An 18,838-nucleotide genomic window follows, 5' to 3' on the forward strand; every position below is an offset into this window, starting at 1 on the left:
TTTATGTGTTATCCATCAAGAAATCTATTTAATGCTTGAATTTTTCTGCCAAGGTGTGTGCTGGGTAACACTACCATCCTGGCAGAGTTTGCCGGTGAGGATGATGTGAACCGCTTCTTTGCACAGGGCCAGTCCCTTACACCCACCACTAGCTGGCAGGCCAGCCCAGCACCAGGCTCCAATCAACCCCGGCTGGGCAACACTGCAGCCAGCCACCCCACAGGCCTCTGGAGCGGGGGTGGAGGAGGTACCAAGACGGTCTGCAGTACCGGGAACAGTAGCAGCAGAAACAGTGGCGACATGCTTTGGGGCGGTGTGCCGCAGTACTCCAGTTTATGGGCTCCCCCAAACGGAGACGATGCCAGGGTAATCGGCAGCCCCATCCCAATAAACACCTTGCTCCCGGGAGACCTGCTGAGTGGAGAGAGCATGTAGGATGTATCGGACATCATAAACCGACAAAGTCAAAAGAAGAACTGGATCAAAACCCAAGCAAATCAATGTGGCGATAATCACTTTTTGTGGATCTGTAATGGAGGTTTAGTGTGAGACAAAGCTGCAAACCTCCAACTGCTGTTTATTTGTCTTCTGATTTTTACGTCATACTGTTTGTTGTATTCGTTCATCTTGTTCTTGGTGTGCAAAGACCTTGAGAAGCCAGAATCAATAGAAGCAGAAGCCTTTTGATGCTTTTTTTATTTCCAAAGGTTGTTTTTGCTCAAAAGTGTTGTTCAGGAGAAGCCATCAACAAAGCAGCCATCTGAAAGTGACCCAGGCACAGTGAGACCTCATGACACCTTTCCCTATAACGGCACTGTTCTGATGAATGGAATGATCCTGGTACGTTTTTGGTTTTAAACTTTGCATCTTTTCTTCAGATCTTCTTATATTAGCCGTAAGTGCTCTCTCTCCAGGTCCTCCTTAAAAACCTTTATTTTATAAAACCAACAACAACAAAAAAAATACTTTGTAACTTGCACAGTTCTGTTTCTGAGCCAGCGAATAGGCCAGAGCAAATGAGAAGAACACTCTTAGCAGTGACCTGTCATCATGAATAATCACCAATGATATTTTTTCTTTAATTCTTTTAGTTTTACAAAAGGGAGCCGCACTGCTCTATGATTTCTATTTACTCATGGCAGTTTTTTTTTTTTGTATGGTTACAAAAAAATAAGCTGAATGTTAAGCTTTGATTTAGATCAATGAATGTCAAGAGTGTCTGCTGGAACTTGACCAAGCATCTGTGTGCGAGTACATAACCACTGTTAAAAACACTCTCAGTGGAGGCTTTTTAATTATACCTAATGGACATCAGTGCTGAATCAATCAAAAGTTATTCAGTTACTGTGTGGTCGTAATTTTTATTGAGATACAACAGAGAGAAGAAACTCAATTCTGATGCATTGTGCAATAGAAGCCAGAGACCCTTTCTTCCGTCCACACTGAAGCTTACTGAAACTTAAGACTTTTTTTTTTTTTTTTTTTTGAAGACTTCTGAAGAATTTAACCTTTGGACTAATTTTCCCACCGCCTCTGTCTGTTTGACTGGCTTTGCTGGCTGTTCGGTATTTGTGTGGAAAGGAGAAACTGTTAATTGTGTTTGATGTCACTCCATGCGTTTTAAAACTGCATGTGTGGGATCTCACAGTCTCCCAGCCACTAATTCACCAAACAGAAACGGAATCCAGAGCGGAGACACATGGCACAGGAGTCAGGCACAATACCAAATACAATGTGTTTCTCTTAATGCAGTACAGAATAAGAGATCCTTGCATTTGGTACAAACATAAAAGACATCTACATTTTCTAAGTCTCTTCTTAAAGGGGTATTATCATAGCACTTATTACAAGAGTGATGCTCCTTCTGTGAAGCCAATGAATCAGATAACGGAGCATATAGTAAAAAAAAAAAAAAAAAAACTTCTTATGGCAACTTTTGGCTTTTTTTTTTCTTTCTTTCTTTTTTTTTTTTTTTTTTGGTACCAATGGTATTCAAAAAAGCTTGTTTGTCGTCCATCTCTGGCCCCAGAAGCTTGAGTTCAGAGAAAAAAAAAACATTTCGGAATGAAGGGAAGAACAAACTCTACAATCAAATGAAACTTGCAATGTATGTTTTTACTTTTTTTTTTTCTCTCTATCAAAGTGAATGTCATTGTTACTCTGAAATAGTCAAAAGTCTTTACCCTGTCTGGAGAAGGTACCTCGATTGGATTGGATTTGAAAAGGAGGTGGTGCGCTAGTGCCTCGACGTGGAAACTGATCGGAGGACGTTCGATTCTCCATAGCAACGCTATTTGTGCACTTCGTACAATGGAATGCAGGATATTAATGATGTCATGATATGGATGTTAGCGGCATCATTCATCATTGGCCTACTCGTAGTAGTACTTAGGTACGGATCTTCAAATGTCCTCCCGTTCCTTCTCTGGATGACATCACACCTCTCATGCATTCTTCCCCACACCGTCCCTCAAGTAGTCTTGCATGATTTATTTTTTTGGCTGGAATTTGAGACTGTATGGAATTGCCAGTGCTGTGTAATATGTTTTTTCACTTTCTATTGGTCTTCATGCAGTGATCTTTAACTGCCTGCAGTGCTCATATGCAGATACCTGTCCTGTGTAACGAATGCAAAAAAAGATTGATGATGTGGGCCATATTTGTTTATTTCGTGTCAAAAGTCATTTGTTTTTGTTGTTAACAGTGTTCTTAGGTCATTTAGAATGTGTATGTGTGTGTGCTTGACCTCACCCTGGGTGTCCCACCTCTAACTCAGCTGCTAACATCCTCTCTCTCTCCTGTGTGGCCTCGGTTAAGCCAACCATGTTATCGAGACAAGCCGCCCGTACTTGAAAAGCCCTGTCCGAGCAGTGTTTCTAAGGACAGACTCTTTCTGCCACTGGCTCTATAACTACAGCACACGGGATGCTGTCACTATGCAAAGTTAGAGAAGATGGGCACGTAATGTCCGCCCTGTGCCAATCTGTGGCTTTGAAAGGAAGTTGAAAATATCTCGCAGCCCTCCCGTAATACTTTCTTACACACTCGAGGCCATTGTAATCCTAGTAAATTTAGGATGTTGTCTGACACTAAGCCTAATTCTGCTGAATTTGATCAATCTCATTTAAGTTCAATCTCAGGGCATGACAAGAAGAACTAAATTTATGTTTAGTGAAAGTTGATAGTTTTGAAGATTTATCGTCTGTAAGTGGTTTTACACACTAAATGATGTGTAAAAGCTTACGAAGTGTACATTAAAAGAAATGCAAGAGGATATTTATCAGTGGGGCAATAAAATTAGGAGGCTGGCTAGTTTGGGTCTTCTCAATCCTTCTGAACAGGGACTGCTGCAGAGCCATCAGTTCGTTTATACAGTAAATGGGACCTGTGTATCTTACCTCTCTGCTGCTGGTTGTTGAATTCCCCTCATGGTCTCATGTGCCAATGTATACATAAATATATGTACAGTACACTGTGGCATCTCTGACTTCACATTTGAAATTCCAATGTTGTTTTGTTGTAAAGCACTTCTGTTTGGAGGCACTTTGACAATTCTTGTGTGTTTGAGGTGGGATTGGGTTTAAAAGGGGTTGAGGATATGCGTCAGATATATTTGTCACCTCATGCTGTTTATTTGTGATAATCTTGTTGCTGTCATTGGAAGAATCCTTTATAACAAGCAAGAACTTTAACAGCATTGGGGATTATGGTGTGCCAATGGCGTACAGATAATGAGTAATCCCTGGTACTTTTTTTTTAATACCAAAAATGAAATAGCATTTTAGTATCTTAAAAAAAAAAAAAGAAAAGAAAAAAAGACAAACACGTAAACAATGAAGAAAAAAAAAAAAGCTCTATAACATTTAAAAATGCACTTCTTGCTGATATTATCTCCTGTTTGCTGGTCAGGTTCTGAAGGTTGACAGCAAGCTGGAGTGCCTTTTGTGTATGCTGTATTAACTGTTTGTTTGTAAAATTGTGCCCTGAACTGTACATTTCCATCTCAGTCTCAGTTCATTTCGGGCCTTTATGCTGTATAAACCTTCTTTTATCTTCTTTTTTATGGGGGGGGGGGGGGGGGGGGGGGATGGTGGCGGGGACAGGGACAGGGACATTTCAACAGATGTCTTAAGATGCTAAAGTTGATCATTGACTTTTTTTCTATTTCTGGGAGATGTGGGTGGGGAGGAGGGGGGATCACTGTTGCCTGTGTGTAACTGCCTTGTTCTAAACTCAGTCGCAGCTGACTGACAGTGAACCACAATGTGGCTGTAATTCCAAACAGTCAAAAATCACAGGAAGTCTCTGGTGACACCAGCATAGGTAGACTATGACTACAGTTAAACATTATCATGTTCATTATGAAGAAAAATGCTATCAGATCTCTGAATCCTTCTCTTTAAAAACTACTGGGTAAAATACAATTTGAAATAAGCAATAGACCTTGATCCTTACGGTGTGTCATCTGAGAGAAAGAAAAAAAAAGAGTGATCAATGATCTGAACCAAACAGTCTTACTGAAGTTGCATGTTGGTTTAAATGAAATGACACAGGGCGTACATGCAGTATTTGTGTATACCTTCATTCGTTGTGTTGAAACCCATGATTCTAAACAATGTTTATGTTTCTAGGCAAAGAATGAAAAATCATAAACATATCAAAAGAAATATCTTCGCCAATACTTGAATTAAAGCGCGCCAATTGTAAAATGTGAATTTATTTTTTCTTAAATTTTTGTTTGGGACTGACACTTTTAAGGTATTTGATAACATGCTCACAAGGTTGAACATTCTTCATGAGAAAGAAAAAAAGCTGTTGAAAAACGTTGATTTTAGTATGAATGAGTGTGTTTGAATGGTTCTGTATGTGAAATCTAATCACTGCTTCTCGTTACGTTGCGACTGCCTGCAATTATGATCCATTTAGTGTTGTACTGTCTCCGTTATTTGTGTGTGCGTGTTTTAAAAAATGTTCCAACATGGTTACTATCTAGCGTTGCACTGATTGTCTTTTTTCCCTTGCTCAATAAAAAAAAAAAAAAAAAAAAAAAAAAAAAAAAAAACTGAAAACCGCAGGGGAGATGACGACAATTCATGTGTTAATGTTTACTCAAGGACTTTATGGATTTATTTTCATCTTAAAATATTAAAAACCTTTAAAATTGTATCCTCATAGTGGCTTTTATTGTGGAGTATTTCCCACAAGAGTTATGATTTTGGAGTTAAGAGTTTTACATCATTTCAGTTGCATTATTTGAAAAAAAAAAAAAACTTAATAAAAATAATTTAAAAAAAAAAGATTTAAAAACCTAAACTTTGGCCATAATGAGAAAGTTAGTAGAGAAGCAGTAATATTCATGAACAGTAAAGATAAACAGATGTGAGTTAGTGACATTCTGACTCATTTCAAAAGGTGCCTATATCTCTTCCATTCTGTGAAATTCTTTTTTCTTTTCAAATCTACCTGCCGTTTACAAATAATGGAATTTTCAGAAATTTCAAAAACAAAAAAAAAGTAAAGGAATTTACTACAAGAATGCAAGAAAAAAACTACTATTACAATCACATCTTCCATCAAATAAATAAGAAAAAAATCTTTTTAAATGAAGACGTATGCTACTTGCTGAACTCTGGGATTGTTTCAATGTTGCTTATGAATTACATTATTGTTGTTTGAACTTATGCCAAAATGTCTTTAAATTTTCGTTTCTGTAAAAGCAACACAATTTTGTCATTGTCTTGCACACTGACAATGGACTTGGATATTTTCTCAGGAAGATTAGAGGTCCAGAGTTCCAGTTCCACTGTTATGATGTTGGTTATCATGAGAATTTAACAAATCATTTAATGAAAAGAGGACAAAAGATGTTGATAGAAATCCAGCTTGAAGCACTGAAGGTTATGGATTTAAAAAAAAATGTCTTTTGGATTTTTAATCCGTAGCAGACACACATTTACCAAATATTAGATTTGTAATAAACCTATGCGTTATATTTCTTGAAGTGGAGTGCTTTCCATTTAAAATGTTTGTTTGTATCTATCGCTTTACGTACCAATACAGTTTTGTTTATTGGTTAGGTTGTGGAAGGACCTAGCACTGTTTGATTTTACCTTGCTTGATGTTTCTCAACGAGGTCCAGTAAAAGATATTGATATTCCATCCTCTTATCTTTTCTTGATTTAGGAATTAAATAGAGGCCTGAATGCAAAGGCCTGAGAATTGTAGATCAACACATAGAACTTGAACTCCTACCAGATTTTCTTACTAGTTTTTTGAGTGCGGGTTGAAAATACTCCATCTAGGTTTAAGACTAAATGATGAGGAATTAAAATGTTGTGAAAGGATTAAGAATCTATGCACAAAAGTTTGAGGGGACAGTATGTCCGGTCATGCTATTCTCACAAGGATCTTTTTGGTGGGGTGGGGGGTTCATACGCTTGTTACAAGTTTTCTTTGTAAGAGTTCTGATTTGAAATGAGCAGATTTTATTGTGTCATCACCATGCTCTGTGTCTCTCAACCAAGGAGCATCATCAACCAAGCACTGTGGGTTTATGCCAATCCGTGACATTCCAGTGTTTAAATGGAATGATGGGTTGTGCAGGGTTTTGTGAGAGGGAATTTAATTGTTTCTCTTTATTGTTCAGATATTAAGAACATGACTGTACTGAGATTTAACAATGTTGCTGGCTTTTAAATGTGTTTTCCTTACCCTTAATAGAATGTGATCGTTGAGGACTTGCACCGAAAAAGTCTTTCCATGTGGTATGGAGATTATTTCAGCCTGTATTAATAAACAGCATTTTTTCTCTTGAACTGTGTTCATGTTTTATTTATGCTGTGGACTACTATTTCATGTACACTCCATTTAGTCAACATTTGAGTAGAATTTCTCAATCTCTGTGGAGTTCCTTATAAACCTGTAAGAGGTTTATATGCTGGCCGAAATGGCAGTCATGCTGACTCAAACTCATTAAAACTTATACTGACATCTAGCGGTATGTCCAATTTTATTGCTGGTTTGAAATGTGAGATTGGCAAGCAGGTTTTTATATATTGTTTATATTATTTAAATTAGATGATAGCTGTACTTGAATGACCAAAAAAAATAGATGCCTTTTTGACTTGCCTTGACTAGGACTTTGTTAGCAGTCAGATATGATTAATCCATTCTGTGAGGAAAGGGTACTGAGATAAAGCATGCCGTTTTTTAGACTTTTTCTAAAAATACTTGTCATGTTTTTCTAAAAAAAATTCAAAAATTAATTGGGAAAATATTACTAAGGGTAAATACTGAGGATAAATTATGTAGCTGAAAGGCACATGCTAACGTGCTTCAGCCTTTGATTATTGTGGTTTGGTTTTGCATTGCCTTAGCCGTAGAACTTTTGCAAAATTAGTATCATGTTAACTCTACCTGAACCTACTGCTAAGGGACAGGAATACAGACTAAATAATGAAACTCTAGTATTGTCTTTCTACAATCTCTCTTAATAACAATTTAAAATATATTGGTGTAAATTGCTTTTCCCAAATGACAAAATCCTATATGCCTACAGTAGAAGAGATTTTCTGGTTCTTTTGTTGCACTTATACAAATCGTACACAAGAATGCAGTATTGAGCTACATTCATTTCTATACTTTCTCCTCACCACAGACAGCATCACGTATTTACAAGTACCCATCAGGCCCTTGAGACTCATTTGTCTAATCTTTATAGCATAAACATTCAGGTGTTTGTCAATCTTTATACTTAATTTCAGCAACAGACATAAATCATATTCACAAACATGAGTGTGAATAATTATGTAGGTCTAATAATGTAATGGTGCATTTTCACTCTCTTCTATCAGCTATCACTTTTTTTTTTTTTTTTGGAATATGCTTGGCAATTGTATAGAGTAAGTCACAAGTCTAAAAATGTGTGTGTAGGTGTTATATGCTATAAATAACTACAGTCTATACGTTACCATGGAAATACATCCTCAGGACCAGTGCCAAGAGATATGTGGGAATGAGCATACTAAGTTTACTGACGCTGATTTAAAAAAGAAAAACGTGTTGGACAAGGAAATGTTTTCCATATGCATTTTAAAAGTGGTTAATTAGAGAAAATTATATAATCCTATAGATAACGATTTTAGCTGACAGGCTCAAGGCCACAGGTAGGCCTAATCCAAGCCCTGCAGATAGTAAGAACAACAGTATGATGGTTAGTGTGGTATTACTTAAAAATAATAATAATAATAATAATAATAATTTCCAACACACTGAGAAGCACTGGGACATTTCACTATATCACTCGTCTGAAGTTTATGAAGTTCCAAGTTGTTGTCAGTCTGTATTAAGGCCCGTTCACACCAAGGATGATAACTATAAAGATAACGATAAAGATATAATTCTAAAAATCGTTCTCCATATTAAAGAATAACAGAGTTCACACCACAACTATAACGATAAAAATATGAGGAACGATATCGTTGGGATCACTTTCAGAACGATTTTTTTCCAGCTGTCGAACGATAAAACACTAACAGCCAATCAGAATCCATTCTAATTTAAAGGTCTCGCGCATTTAAAATGGATCTGGGTCATCCGGGCGCGCGCATGCTTAGAATAAAAAGACCGTTATCGGTCGTTGGTGTGGACGCATATAGTTATCTTTATCGTTATCTTTATAGTTATCGTGCTTGGTATGAACGGGCCTTTAGTGGTGGGTATTTTCCACGTTACATTTTTTTTGCAGGTTAGTGTAGCAATGAATATCTCACACATAATTCACTCTCAAACAAGCTTTCTTTTGGACAACCCAATGCTAAATCTGCGTGGAAATATCTTAATTAAAATGTTCAGTTTCGCGGTTCCTATTATAATGACTACATTTTTACTGCAAAAAAATAAAAATAAAAAAAATCACCAAACTAAGTATGACAGGACGTTTATCTTTAATTTCCTGTTGAATAAAGATGTGGTGACATTTTCACGGTCGATAATTCCACATGCAGATTTCGCAACGGGTTCAATCTTGAATTCGCCACGTTGGCCAAAAGAAAGCTGCTTGGTTTGAAATTTACTTCTGCGTGAGCATGCTATTCAGAACCACGTGTGACTGGTCCGTTTGTTTTAAATTACCCTGGTAGCTATAAATAGATGCCATTTATTCATCCAGTAAACAAATCCAAGTGCAATAACCGCAAAAGACAAACTACACAAACGAACATGATGGAAGAAATAATTCCCGCGCATCCATGTTCACCTCCCATCATTTGAGACAAGCACTTGTGAAATCGCCCACATGACGAGGGACATTAAAAGGAGGCGGGTGCCTCACTTACCTCCCCATGCTGTCTGTGCTCATCTCGGTCACAGTGAACTTTGGCAAAGCGCTCTGTGGATGCTGGCAGAAGTCGCTCCTCTCGGGCACTGCTGGCACGCGTTGAGGATGCGAAAGAACAGCAAGGTACAATGACGCACCACAAATTAACACTTACGCTTTTCACACTGTCTTGTTTTTAGTCTTGCGTGGTTTAACGTTGGTATGATAAACACAAGCCGCCGCTGACCTGATCGTTTCGTTTATCGCATTCTGTTTGGTGCCAATACCTTCTGCTTGAGCAAAATCACGCCAAGCACGACACTGGATGGTAATCTAACACACAAGGTGCCATGAAGGTATTTGAGAAAGAATTGCTGTTTCTCTTGCAGGTGACTGTCTAAGGATGAAGCCCGACGCTACTGGGAAAGACGAGACGTGTTTAAAAATCTAAGGCGAACTTATGTGTGACGTGCTGTGGATTTAAAGTGTCTAAAACATCCTGTAATGAAATATGGAAGCGAGGAGGAACTCCACGTACCCACTTAGTTTGGGATAAACTCACTTTGCCATTGGATATTAGTATGACAGATCTGGAATAGTGCCAATTTAGCTCTGCAGGAAGTTCTGAGTTGTCAAAACCATATGGATATATGTGGAAGACATCATGGCAGAACTTTATGAGAGGAGATAATCGCTTTTTGAGTGGATTGAGAGGAGCAGAAGGGGCTATGGTGAACTCATCCCCAGCTGTCGCTGCTCACGCAGAGGGAGAAGAGATCGAGGTGCTGGAGAGCACTGATGTCCTTCCTGTAGCTCCAGAGGACGTAAGTGACAATGTGCAGATGTATGATTTATGTTGTTGAAAAACAGCAAAGAACAGAGATTAAATTTAGGTTGGGTCATCTTTTTCTCAGTTATATCTCTGTGTTCATTCCTTTCTCCTCCCTCTTTCTCTGTCGTACACAAATGCTTCTCTCAGCAATGGAAGTCTCTTTTTGACAAGGTAGGATTTCTGCTCTTATTGCTTGACAGTTTCTTGTCTGTATTTGTCAGTTTGGTTAGGTGTAACTCTGTGCACGTGCAGCGCAGGCCATGTCCTGTTTACTAATATGACAATAATTGATAACATTGTTTAATAAAATGATATAAAGTAAAGTAGTAGAATCATGGAATCATAAGCGCCAATCCATTTAGTACTACTGTAATACAATTCAGTGATAGTAAATTAAATGTACACAGCATGACTGGATGAAATTCAATGTAAGAATTGGTTCTCTTTCAGTTCATGAGTTATAACTTTTGTCTGTGAAAGGCCTGGAATGTAAATCATCAACATATTTTAAACTTTTAAATAAGGCTTTGTCAGGCTAACACAGATGGTGATGAACTAAATACAGACAGGTGTGCTCTAATGAATGTCAATGACAACTAATGACTGTCAGGAAACTAGGACAAAGGAAACAGGTAACTGAAGAGAAACAAACTATGAAAGCGAAATTAAATAGAACATAACTTTGGGGAGGGGGGGGGGGCAGTTAGTGAAACAGAGCTGGGTGACAGACGGAGAGCGGTCCACCGTCTGCCCCTTCTTTCTCTTGCTTTCAGTATCTCTCACTGGCTCTGCACCTGCCTAACCCTGACCCTCCACACATACTCCCCTGGGATAAAGACAGCGACATGAAGGATGAAGGGGCCCAATTTCAGAAGAAGAGAGAGACAGATATCAATATGAAGGGAAAAAGAGATTTTAGGGTTAAGAGGGTGGCAGACGTGAACAGAGAATGAGAGCTGTAAGGGTGCAGAAGGCTCGTGGTTGACCCTCTCCATCTCTGCTGGTTAGGGGAGGGAGGGGGCTCCCTTACAAGTGGGCCTCTCACTCCGCTCCTTTTATTTAGCCGACAACACTCCGAGTCCCTTAAGTGGCCTGCCTTCTGGGGTTTCGTCCAGTTTTGGGGTCACTGCCCTGCAAGGCTGTAAATTGGAGGCATTGTGGGATCTTAATGCCAAGAACACACTTCACTGATCGCAGATGTAACAAACTAATGAAAAAGAGGAGGAGGAGCTGGGCTGTTATATGACACAATATTATTAGAGTACAAACAATTTATAATTCACACATACATATTCATATGCTCAAACCTGACGGATGATGAAAAGCTGTCAGCATCAGATGATTGCATTCTTAGAAAGGCTACCAGTGACAGCAAATTTCTTGTTTATTTCTGACAACTTATTAACTCCCTGCATCCAAAAAACTAATCCATAAACATGGAAAGATGTTAAAAGACTCACTGCGGATCAATTACAACTCTCTTTTAATAACACAGAATGTTAGCTTACTGTATGTCCCCAGATGAATTAAGTTTCATGACTGCAAAGTAGTAAATAATTTAGTTCACTGACATATTTAGTTTATCAACTTAGTTACAATAGTTAAAATTTAACACACTGCATAATCAGTTTTTTAAATTTAGAATATATAAAAGAAGGCAGTGGCTATTTGCACTAAAAGTGCAAATAGTGATAGACACTATTTACACAAGTGAAAATAGCAGTATTTTCTTTGCACTAGTGTTAGATGCTATTTGCACTAAGTGTAAATAGCTGTTAGATGCTATTTATACTGTAAATAGTGGCAGATAGGCCTACCATTTGCACCTCGGTGTATTGTAGTATATTATAAAACAGTATGCGGTAATAACATATTGAGTGCATTTAATTATATTTAATAAAATCATAAATGGATGCTATCTCCTTTGTACCTATCCCTAAAGCCCTCCACTACACCTATTCCTAACACTACCCATTTTTACACTTTATTCCCTTAATTAAATAATCTTTAGGCAATTTATTTACACTTTTCAAATTTTATTTAAAATAAATGCCTCTCCAAGATGAAATGCTATGGGAAAAGGGAGAAGAATGAGCTAGGAAAAAGGCGGATTCGAGTTCGGGTTGGTCGCGTCTAAAGCTAGCACCACCCACCTTACTCACCATGCTACTCCAGTTATCAGCAGGAGTTCTTTTGTAATTTTGCCTGGCTCGATAAAGTGTGCTGCACGCGTCCTGAAAAGTGAAGCCAAAGCATTTCAATTGCCCTCCCTGGTGTCTGACTGCAGTATAGGTCTAAAACCCTGCCCTCTCCATGTAATCGAATGAGACACGATTAATATTGACTTAAAGGTGCCATTGCATGGATTATTTTATTATTTAAAATGTTTCCTGGGGTGCCCTTATAATGTTAGTATGTTTTTTAGATCAAAAATTTTAATAATTTAGAAATAAAAGGCATATTTCCTTGCCTGATTTTAGCCTCTGATTTGAAAACTCTGTTTGAAGGGGCGTGTCTGCTGTGAGACTTCAGTGTAAACGCCCACTGCTGTGATTGGCTGACATGCTTGCATATGAAATATCTAGCATTACATGTGAAACTATCTGGAAAACTTTTACCATTACAGCTATTATACGTTTTTACTATTACAGCTATCGGGATTAACGAATCGTGAGAAGTTTTTTAAGTATTTAGATCTATTCCCATCACATAAAAGGTTGCAGTAATGAGCATTGGGCAGATGACAGCCTGTTGATCGCGTGGAAAAAGATCTTATCTTTGCAACGCAGTTTCTGTACTCTCATTAATGCTTTCACCAATGCAAACAAATTAAGAGCTTCGTTGTGCAGTGTAACATCGTCATTGATTTCACAACGAGTTTTGGCAAGTGTCCAAATAAACTCGTGCTGTGTGATTGACAGCTTGGCGTTTGGAAAGGGATTGTTCTTTGATCGCTTTCTATATATATATTAATCACAGTTTAAGTAAGATTATTTTCATCCTACTAAGAGAAACGATGTGAAGTTGATCGCTACTTCCGTATTAAATCACTACTTACCGCTTGCTGGAATATAGTTGGAATTGCCCCCTTATTCAGTATGAGACGCTGAGAGAAGCCTGCTTGATATTGTCCCAGGTTTGAAAAACAGTCCGTGGTGAAATGGGCAGAGCAAACTAACAACTTCGAATTAAACTGTTGCGGTATCCGATTATAGATATACATCAACCACGCCTGTTGACATTTGACTGCGCAGTTCTGCCTGGCATTGAACATGGGCTGGTATATGCAAATTTTTGGAGGCGTACATATTAATGATCCCGACTGTTGCGTCACAGTCGGTGTTATGTGGAGATTCGCCTCAAAAACGAGATTTAAATAAGAAGGAGAAAACAATGGTGTTTGAGACTCTCTGTATGTCATGTCCATGTACTGAACTCTTGTTATTTAACTATGCCAAGATAAATTAAATTTCAAATTCTAGGGCACATTTAAATGTTGCCAGTTGCTTTGTCTCTTTCACTCTGCCAACGAAAATGGTTACATACAAGCCCAAAGCAGGATCAACTATAGTGTGTCTATGAATATCACACAGTAGGTGGTGTTTTGTTCCTGGAAGTTTTAGTGTTTTTGAACAAATCAGTTGAGTAAAGGATTCAATGACTAACTCATAATGCACAAAAGACAGACTTGCAACCTATTGGTGTAAAAAATGTTAACAGAACATTTAAAAAATTGTAAAAATGTAAAATTCAAGAAATTTACTTATTGAACAGTAAATAACAACAGAATCATCAATTGATTACTAGAGGTTGTTATTTGTTGTGGAATGTATTTGAATCGAGTTGCGGTTTAACAGTGTGTTGCATTTCTGCTACTATTCAACATAAACCTGGTTTCAGACATGACCTTTGTGCTATAATTTATTTAATTGGTTGGATTTGTTGCAGCTTACAATGGTCTTAGAATTAATACTGGGGATAGAATTCATACTGCTAGTTTCAGTGGGGTTTTGCCTGTAAGACCCCAAACATAAACCCAACACATAGCTACATTCTACAGATATTTAGCTTTACAATGTCCAAATGAGCCCTAAAGAAAAATCACTTAATTTCTGCTTATTATGTTGAATTTGGGGTACAGAATCCTTATAACCCATTGTTAAAATAAGTGCATTTAATTGTATTGAGTGTGTACTTGCAGTGTACTTTAAGAAAATACTTGAAAAAGTTGCAGATAATATAATACTAATAAAATAAAAGGCCACTTAAATGTACTTGAAGAGAGTACACTTGATTGATACTTTAAACACTTTAATATACTATTAAAAAGTGCACTATACTAATGTCAAATTAAATATCAATTTTGTTATGCTTTAAAGAAGTACACTTATTTTTCAGCCTGGTCTCATTGTTAATATATAGGTATCAATACGTAACATTTTCAGGTGTAAAACTTGTTTTAATAGATGTTGAAAGTACGATATGGAAGTATTGACAACATTTAAACGTAAACATTATTACATATTTACAGCTAAAATTTTTTTTAAATATTTATGAATCCTTTATATCATAAAGATATTTGTATAATTGCCCTTTTGCCATTTTATAGGTACATTTTAGATTTGTATTTGTAGAAACGAGTTTGCAGCAGAAGTAACAGAACAGAGCTAAATGTTATAATTTCATATAAAGTAGATGAGTAAATAAATGTTTAATAAATGTCATAATGTCATTGATATGACAAATGAACACAATTGAATCAAAATATTAATGCCACAATTAATGTTGATAAATAAGGATTCGTACAAATTTGTACGTCTAAAAGTTGTTCATACGTAAATAATTTACGCTTTAGTGCTTTCAATACATCAATATTGTACGTTTCAATGTGTATGAAAACTTAAGTAAATGTGCGTGTGGTAGAACCACACTTTAAGTAAAAATACAAACGAATACTCATGATCACGTTGTATTTTTGTCTTGACTAACGTACTCGGGAACGAGTACTGCGTCGCTAGACGCTGTTATGGGGAAAACTCCTTTTTCTCTGAATTCTGAAGCCTTTTTAATCACGCAGTGAAACTGCATGGCCATTGGTTTGTGCAGAGTAATAAAACGAACCAATGGCGAGGCAGCGGAGCTGCACAAGCCTATTGCAGAGAAGCCTGCCAGAGCGTGCCAATATGGGTGTGGCATCTGGCTATAAAAGTAGGCTATCTCTCATAGGATACTCAGATTAAATTCGACTGAAGCGACGAACTGAGAGTCATGCAGCAATATAGCACGGCCTGGCTTTAAGCCCTAGCAGAGCCTAGGGGAACCAAGACATAATATGGAATACTCATTTCGTTTGGGGCTCAGACATAAGTCGGAGCCGCCTAGGAACTTAAACCAGGAAGAACTCATAGAGGTCGATCCTGCCCTAGACAATTGTTCCAGGAAACCGGTATGGCCTAGGCACTAGAAGGGCCGAGAGCTGGTAAGGTAAGAGAACATCCAGCGAGGGCTGAAGTGGTCCTACAGGGCTTAGATGGATGAACCACCTTTGCTTTCCATCCGATGGCCGTGGGCGGGCAGAGGTGCATCGGGGGGGGGGCAGATTCTCATAGCCTTTTTCTTCTGCGTCATCAACACTGGTGAGAGCGGAAAAAGAGGAGGTTCGCAGACGGGCCGAGTAGGGGGCGCGCCATGACTTTGTGAGCTCATCGTGGACTTCCAGAAAAAACGGCACTGCTCGCTGACTAGGGACCTGATGGGACTCCGACAGGAACCACTCATCTAACCGGCTGCGTGTGGGCTCTACTGAGGCAGCCCAATTCAGTCCAAGCTCTTCGACAGCTTTGGAAAGGACGCGGAGAAGCTCTGTGTCAATCCCAGCTCTTGCGTTGGTTGGCTCTCTAAGCAGCGGGGTCATCTACCGAGCCCGACCAATCCTCTGCGTCAGAGGCCGCCAACGACAAGCTGTCGTCATGAAGATCCTTGTCGGATCCTCCAAACGAGACCATACCACTCGCGCTGGCAGAGGGGCGTTGGTCTGGGTGGGAAAACAGCACAGGTGAAACCTCTCTATGTAGAGAGCACGAGGCACACGGGACGTGAGCCGGCTCAACCCTTTGCCCCGCTGTTTTTTCCTCCGGGGTTTCTGGGAGGAAGAAAACGGTAGGGCGCGAGGGGCGGGGTAAATCCGTGAACGCAGAGAGGAAAGACTCATGTTCTCACAGTGAGAACAGCTGGTCTCTGTGAGTGCAGCCTCAGCGTGGGATTTCCCCAGGCACGAGACGCACTCATGTGCTTGTCTTTAACGTGCAGGGGCGCCCTACACGAGCCACAGTGGTGGCGCAACATTTGCATCAACGTCGCAATTTGCTCTTTTAGAAAAGAAATAAGGCTCTTTTAGACTCACCGGATGGTGGCAGGGGATCGCTAAATCAGCTGCAGGCACAGAGCGGCTTGTGAGCAGTGGGCTGGATCGACGAAGAGCTGATGTCGGCGTGCTGATTTGGTTGGATCTGCTGCTTTGCTGGTCAACGAGGAGTCCGAGGAGTATCAGCAAAGAGAAGTGTCGTCGCTGAAGGAGAATTGATCTGAGAATTCTATGCCAGATGGCCTGCTTTTATAGCTAAATGCCATGCCCATATTGGCGCGCTCTGGCGGGCCTGATAGGCTCGTGCATCTCCGCTGCCTTGCCATTGGTTCGTTTTATTACTCTGCACATACCAATGGGCGTGCAGTTTCACTGCGTGATTAAAAAGTCTTCAGAATTCGGAGAAAAAGGAGTTTTCCCCATAACAGCGTCTAGCGACGAGTAAAGTATCGAAAGGGAACATACTAAAGCACATATTTAGTACCTGATTGTAATTTGAAATGTAATATTGAACTTTATTTAATATTACATTTAAAGTTTATATATTTTAAATGTACTAAATTGCAACTTCATCATTACAAATGTGTAATTACAAAAATATTTTAAAACATGACATACAAGTTTCAATAGAAATTTTATTAAAGTATATTTTAGTTTACCATAAGTACTCGTCGGTACATTCGGCAGTACACTTTAACCATATTTTCAAAACAATAGATGTCATTTCACATAAATATGCACTTAAGCCTTACTTAAGTTGGTTGAAAAAGCCTTCTCACATTTAACTAACTGAATTTAATATACATACAAATACAATACATAATTTAATTGCAGTTAACATTCAGTTAAGAGTCCGAAAACATTACATTCATTTCACACTTAAGTATATTCTTTTAACGTTTTAAATGTTTTAACATCTTTTATTTCTGTAATAAGTACCCTTTTTAAAGGTATGCTAAAGGGTATTTCTTTTTCACTAGGGACATCTAAAATCTAACATCAAATGTATAGTCTGTCTTCTTTCTCTGGTATTGTTTTGAAGAGGCGGCCCATTATTGTTCTGTTGCTCACCACCTGCTCCTTATCTCTCATTCTACAAGCTGAGAAGAGAGTCTGACAATGAAGGGGACCATTTGCATATATGCAACCCTATGTGTCCCAGTGGGCAATTAATACATAACAATCAAATACATTGTGTGTGTCCCTGAGCTCTTTTTGTTTCTGCGACCTTCAGTGATAAAAGTTTGCCAAATATCTCTACATGTGGCCTTGTTTCTGTTTTCAGACACATGCAGCGAGTGATTGTCCAATATCTCTTTCACATTCTATTTTCAGTGTACTTTCCTCGTCTCTCTCTCGCTCTAGTATTTCTTCACAGCCCACTCTTTCTCTGACACTTTGCTTCTTTAAAAAAGACTGTGATAATAAGTGGAATCTCCCACTTGCAAAGTGTGAAAAAAAAAAAAAACCCTGGAGTGTTTGAACAAAAAAAAAGACAGTTGCTAGAAATATCAGTTCAGTAGTACCCTCTGAAGCGTGAAAGTGTAGAATGTGATAACATTCAGGTCAGATGCCTGTGTAAAGCGATTGCCAAGAAGCAAGGGCATGCTTTGTCTCCTGAGGAGAAGGAAGTTGGTTCTCTCTTTATAACCAATTCTACTTTTCTGGGAGGGCTTTCTTCTAGAACATGGATTCACAGAACTGCTCTCTTTCAGACATCTCAGTAATGTTAGGCATGCTGGCAGTGGGGCCTGGGTCAACGTCAGCATTCCAACTCATCTTAAAAGGTGTTCAGAGGGGTTCCGGTCTGGTCTTTGTGCAGGCCAATCAATTTGGACCAGATAAACCTTTACTTTTTGGACCTCTTTTTGTTTATGAGCATATTCATGCTGGGAAAGAAATGTACGCCTAATAAAATATTTTTCTAGGGAGATTGCTTTGTTGTACGTTTGATTTGATGCACCTGTTAGTACTGGATGGAGGTAGACTTAATTAATATAATTAAATAATTATAATTAAACAATTATTAAAACAATGGTTTTCAAGCTGGGGTCTGCAAGATGGTAATTGATGGTCTGTGGTAAATTTTAGAATTATAATAAATGTGTTTTAGGGCAGTCAAAGTTGATTTAAATATGCTTAATGCAATAATTTTTAAACATATTTACTGAATGTGATATTTTTGGACGAGCAGAGCACTGTTATTCAATTATCTATAGAGACTCAATTATCAGTTTCAAAACAATCACATACTGTTTGTTTATTTTAATAAACAAATAAACATACTAAATATTCATGTTAAAAAAAAGATCCATTTATACCACGA

The 18,838-nt window shown here is 38.4% G+C and overlaps 2 protein-coding genes across 6 annotated transcripts in view; both read left to right on the forward strand.

Annotated features, from left to right (window-relative positions):
• The window catches only part of tnrc6c2 (trinucleotide repeat containing adaptor 6C2), an 82,465-nt gene extending 78,674 nt beyond the window's left edge, over positions 1-3,791 (forward strand). For both annotated transcript variants that reach the window (XM_081380833.1, XM_081380834.1), the window contains one exon: positions 54-3,791. In XM_081380833.1, the coding sequence (XP_081236959.1) occupies positions 54-435 (382 nt within the window). In that variant the 3' untranslated portion in view covers positions 436-3,791. The remainder of the gene's footprint in view (positions 1-53) is intronic.
• Positions 3,792-9,353: 5,562 nt separating this feature from the next.
• The window catches only part of rhbdl3 (rhomboid, veinlet-like 3), a 129,832-nt gene continuing 120,347 nt past the window's right edge, over positions 9,354-18,838 (forward strand). For 3 of the 4 annotated variants that reach the window (XM_081380025.1, XM_081380026.1, XM_081380028.1), the window contains exons 1-3: positions 9,354-9,460; positions 9,706-10,140; positions 10,296-10,319. In XM_081380025.1, coding sequence (XP_081236151.1) covers positions 9,967-10,140; positions 10,296-10,319 — 198 coding nt within the window. In that variant the 5' untranslated portion in view covers positions 9,354-9,460; positions 9,706-9,966. The remainder of the gene's footprint in view (positions 9,461-9,705; positions 10,141-10,295; positions 10,320-18,838) is intronic. The other variant, XM_081380027.1, reaches the window with a different exon arrangement.

Source organism: Scardinius erythrophthalmus, assembly GCF_964197995.2.
Source record: "Scardinius erythrophthalmus genome assembly, chromosome: 12".
NCBI classification, from domain to species: domain Eukaryota; kingdom Metazoa; phylum Chordata; class Actinopteri; order Cypriniformes; family Leuciscidae; genus Scardinius; species Scardinius erythrophthalmus.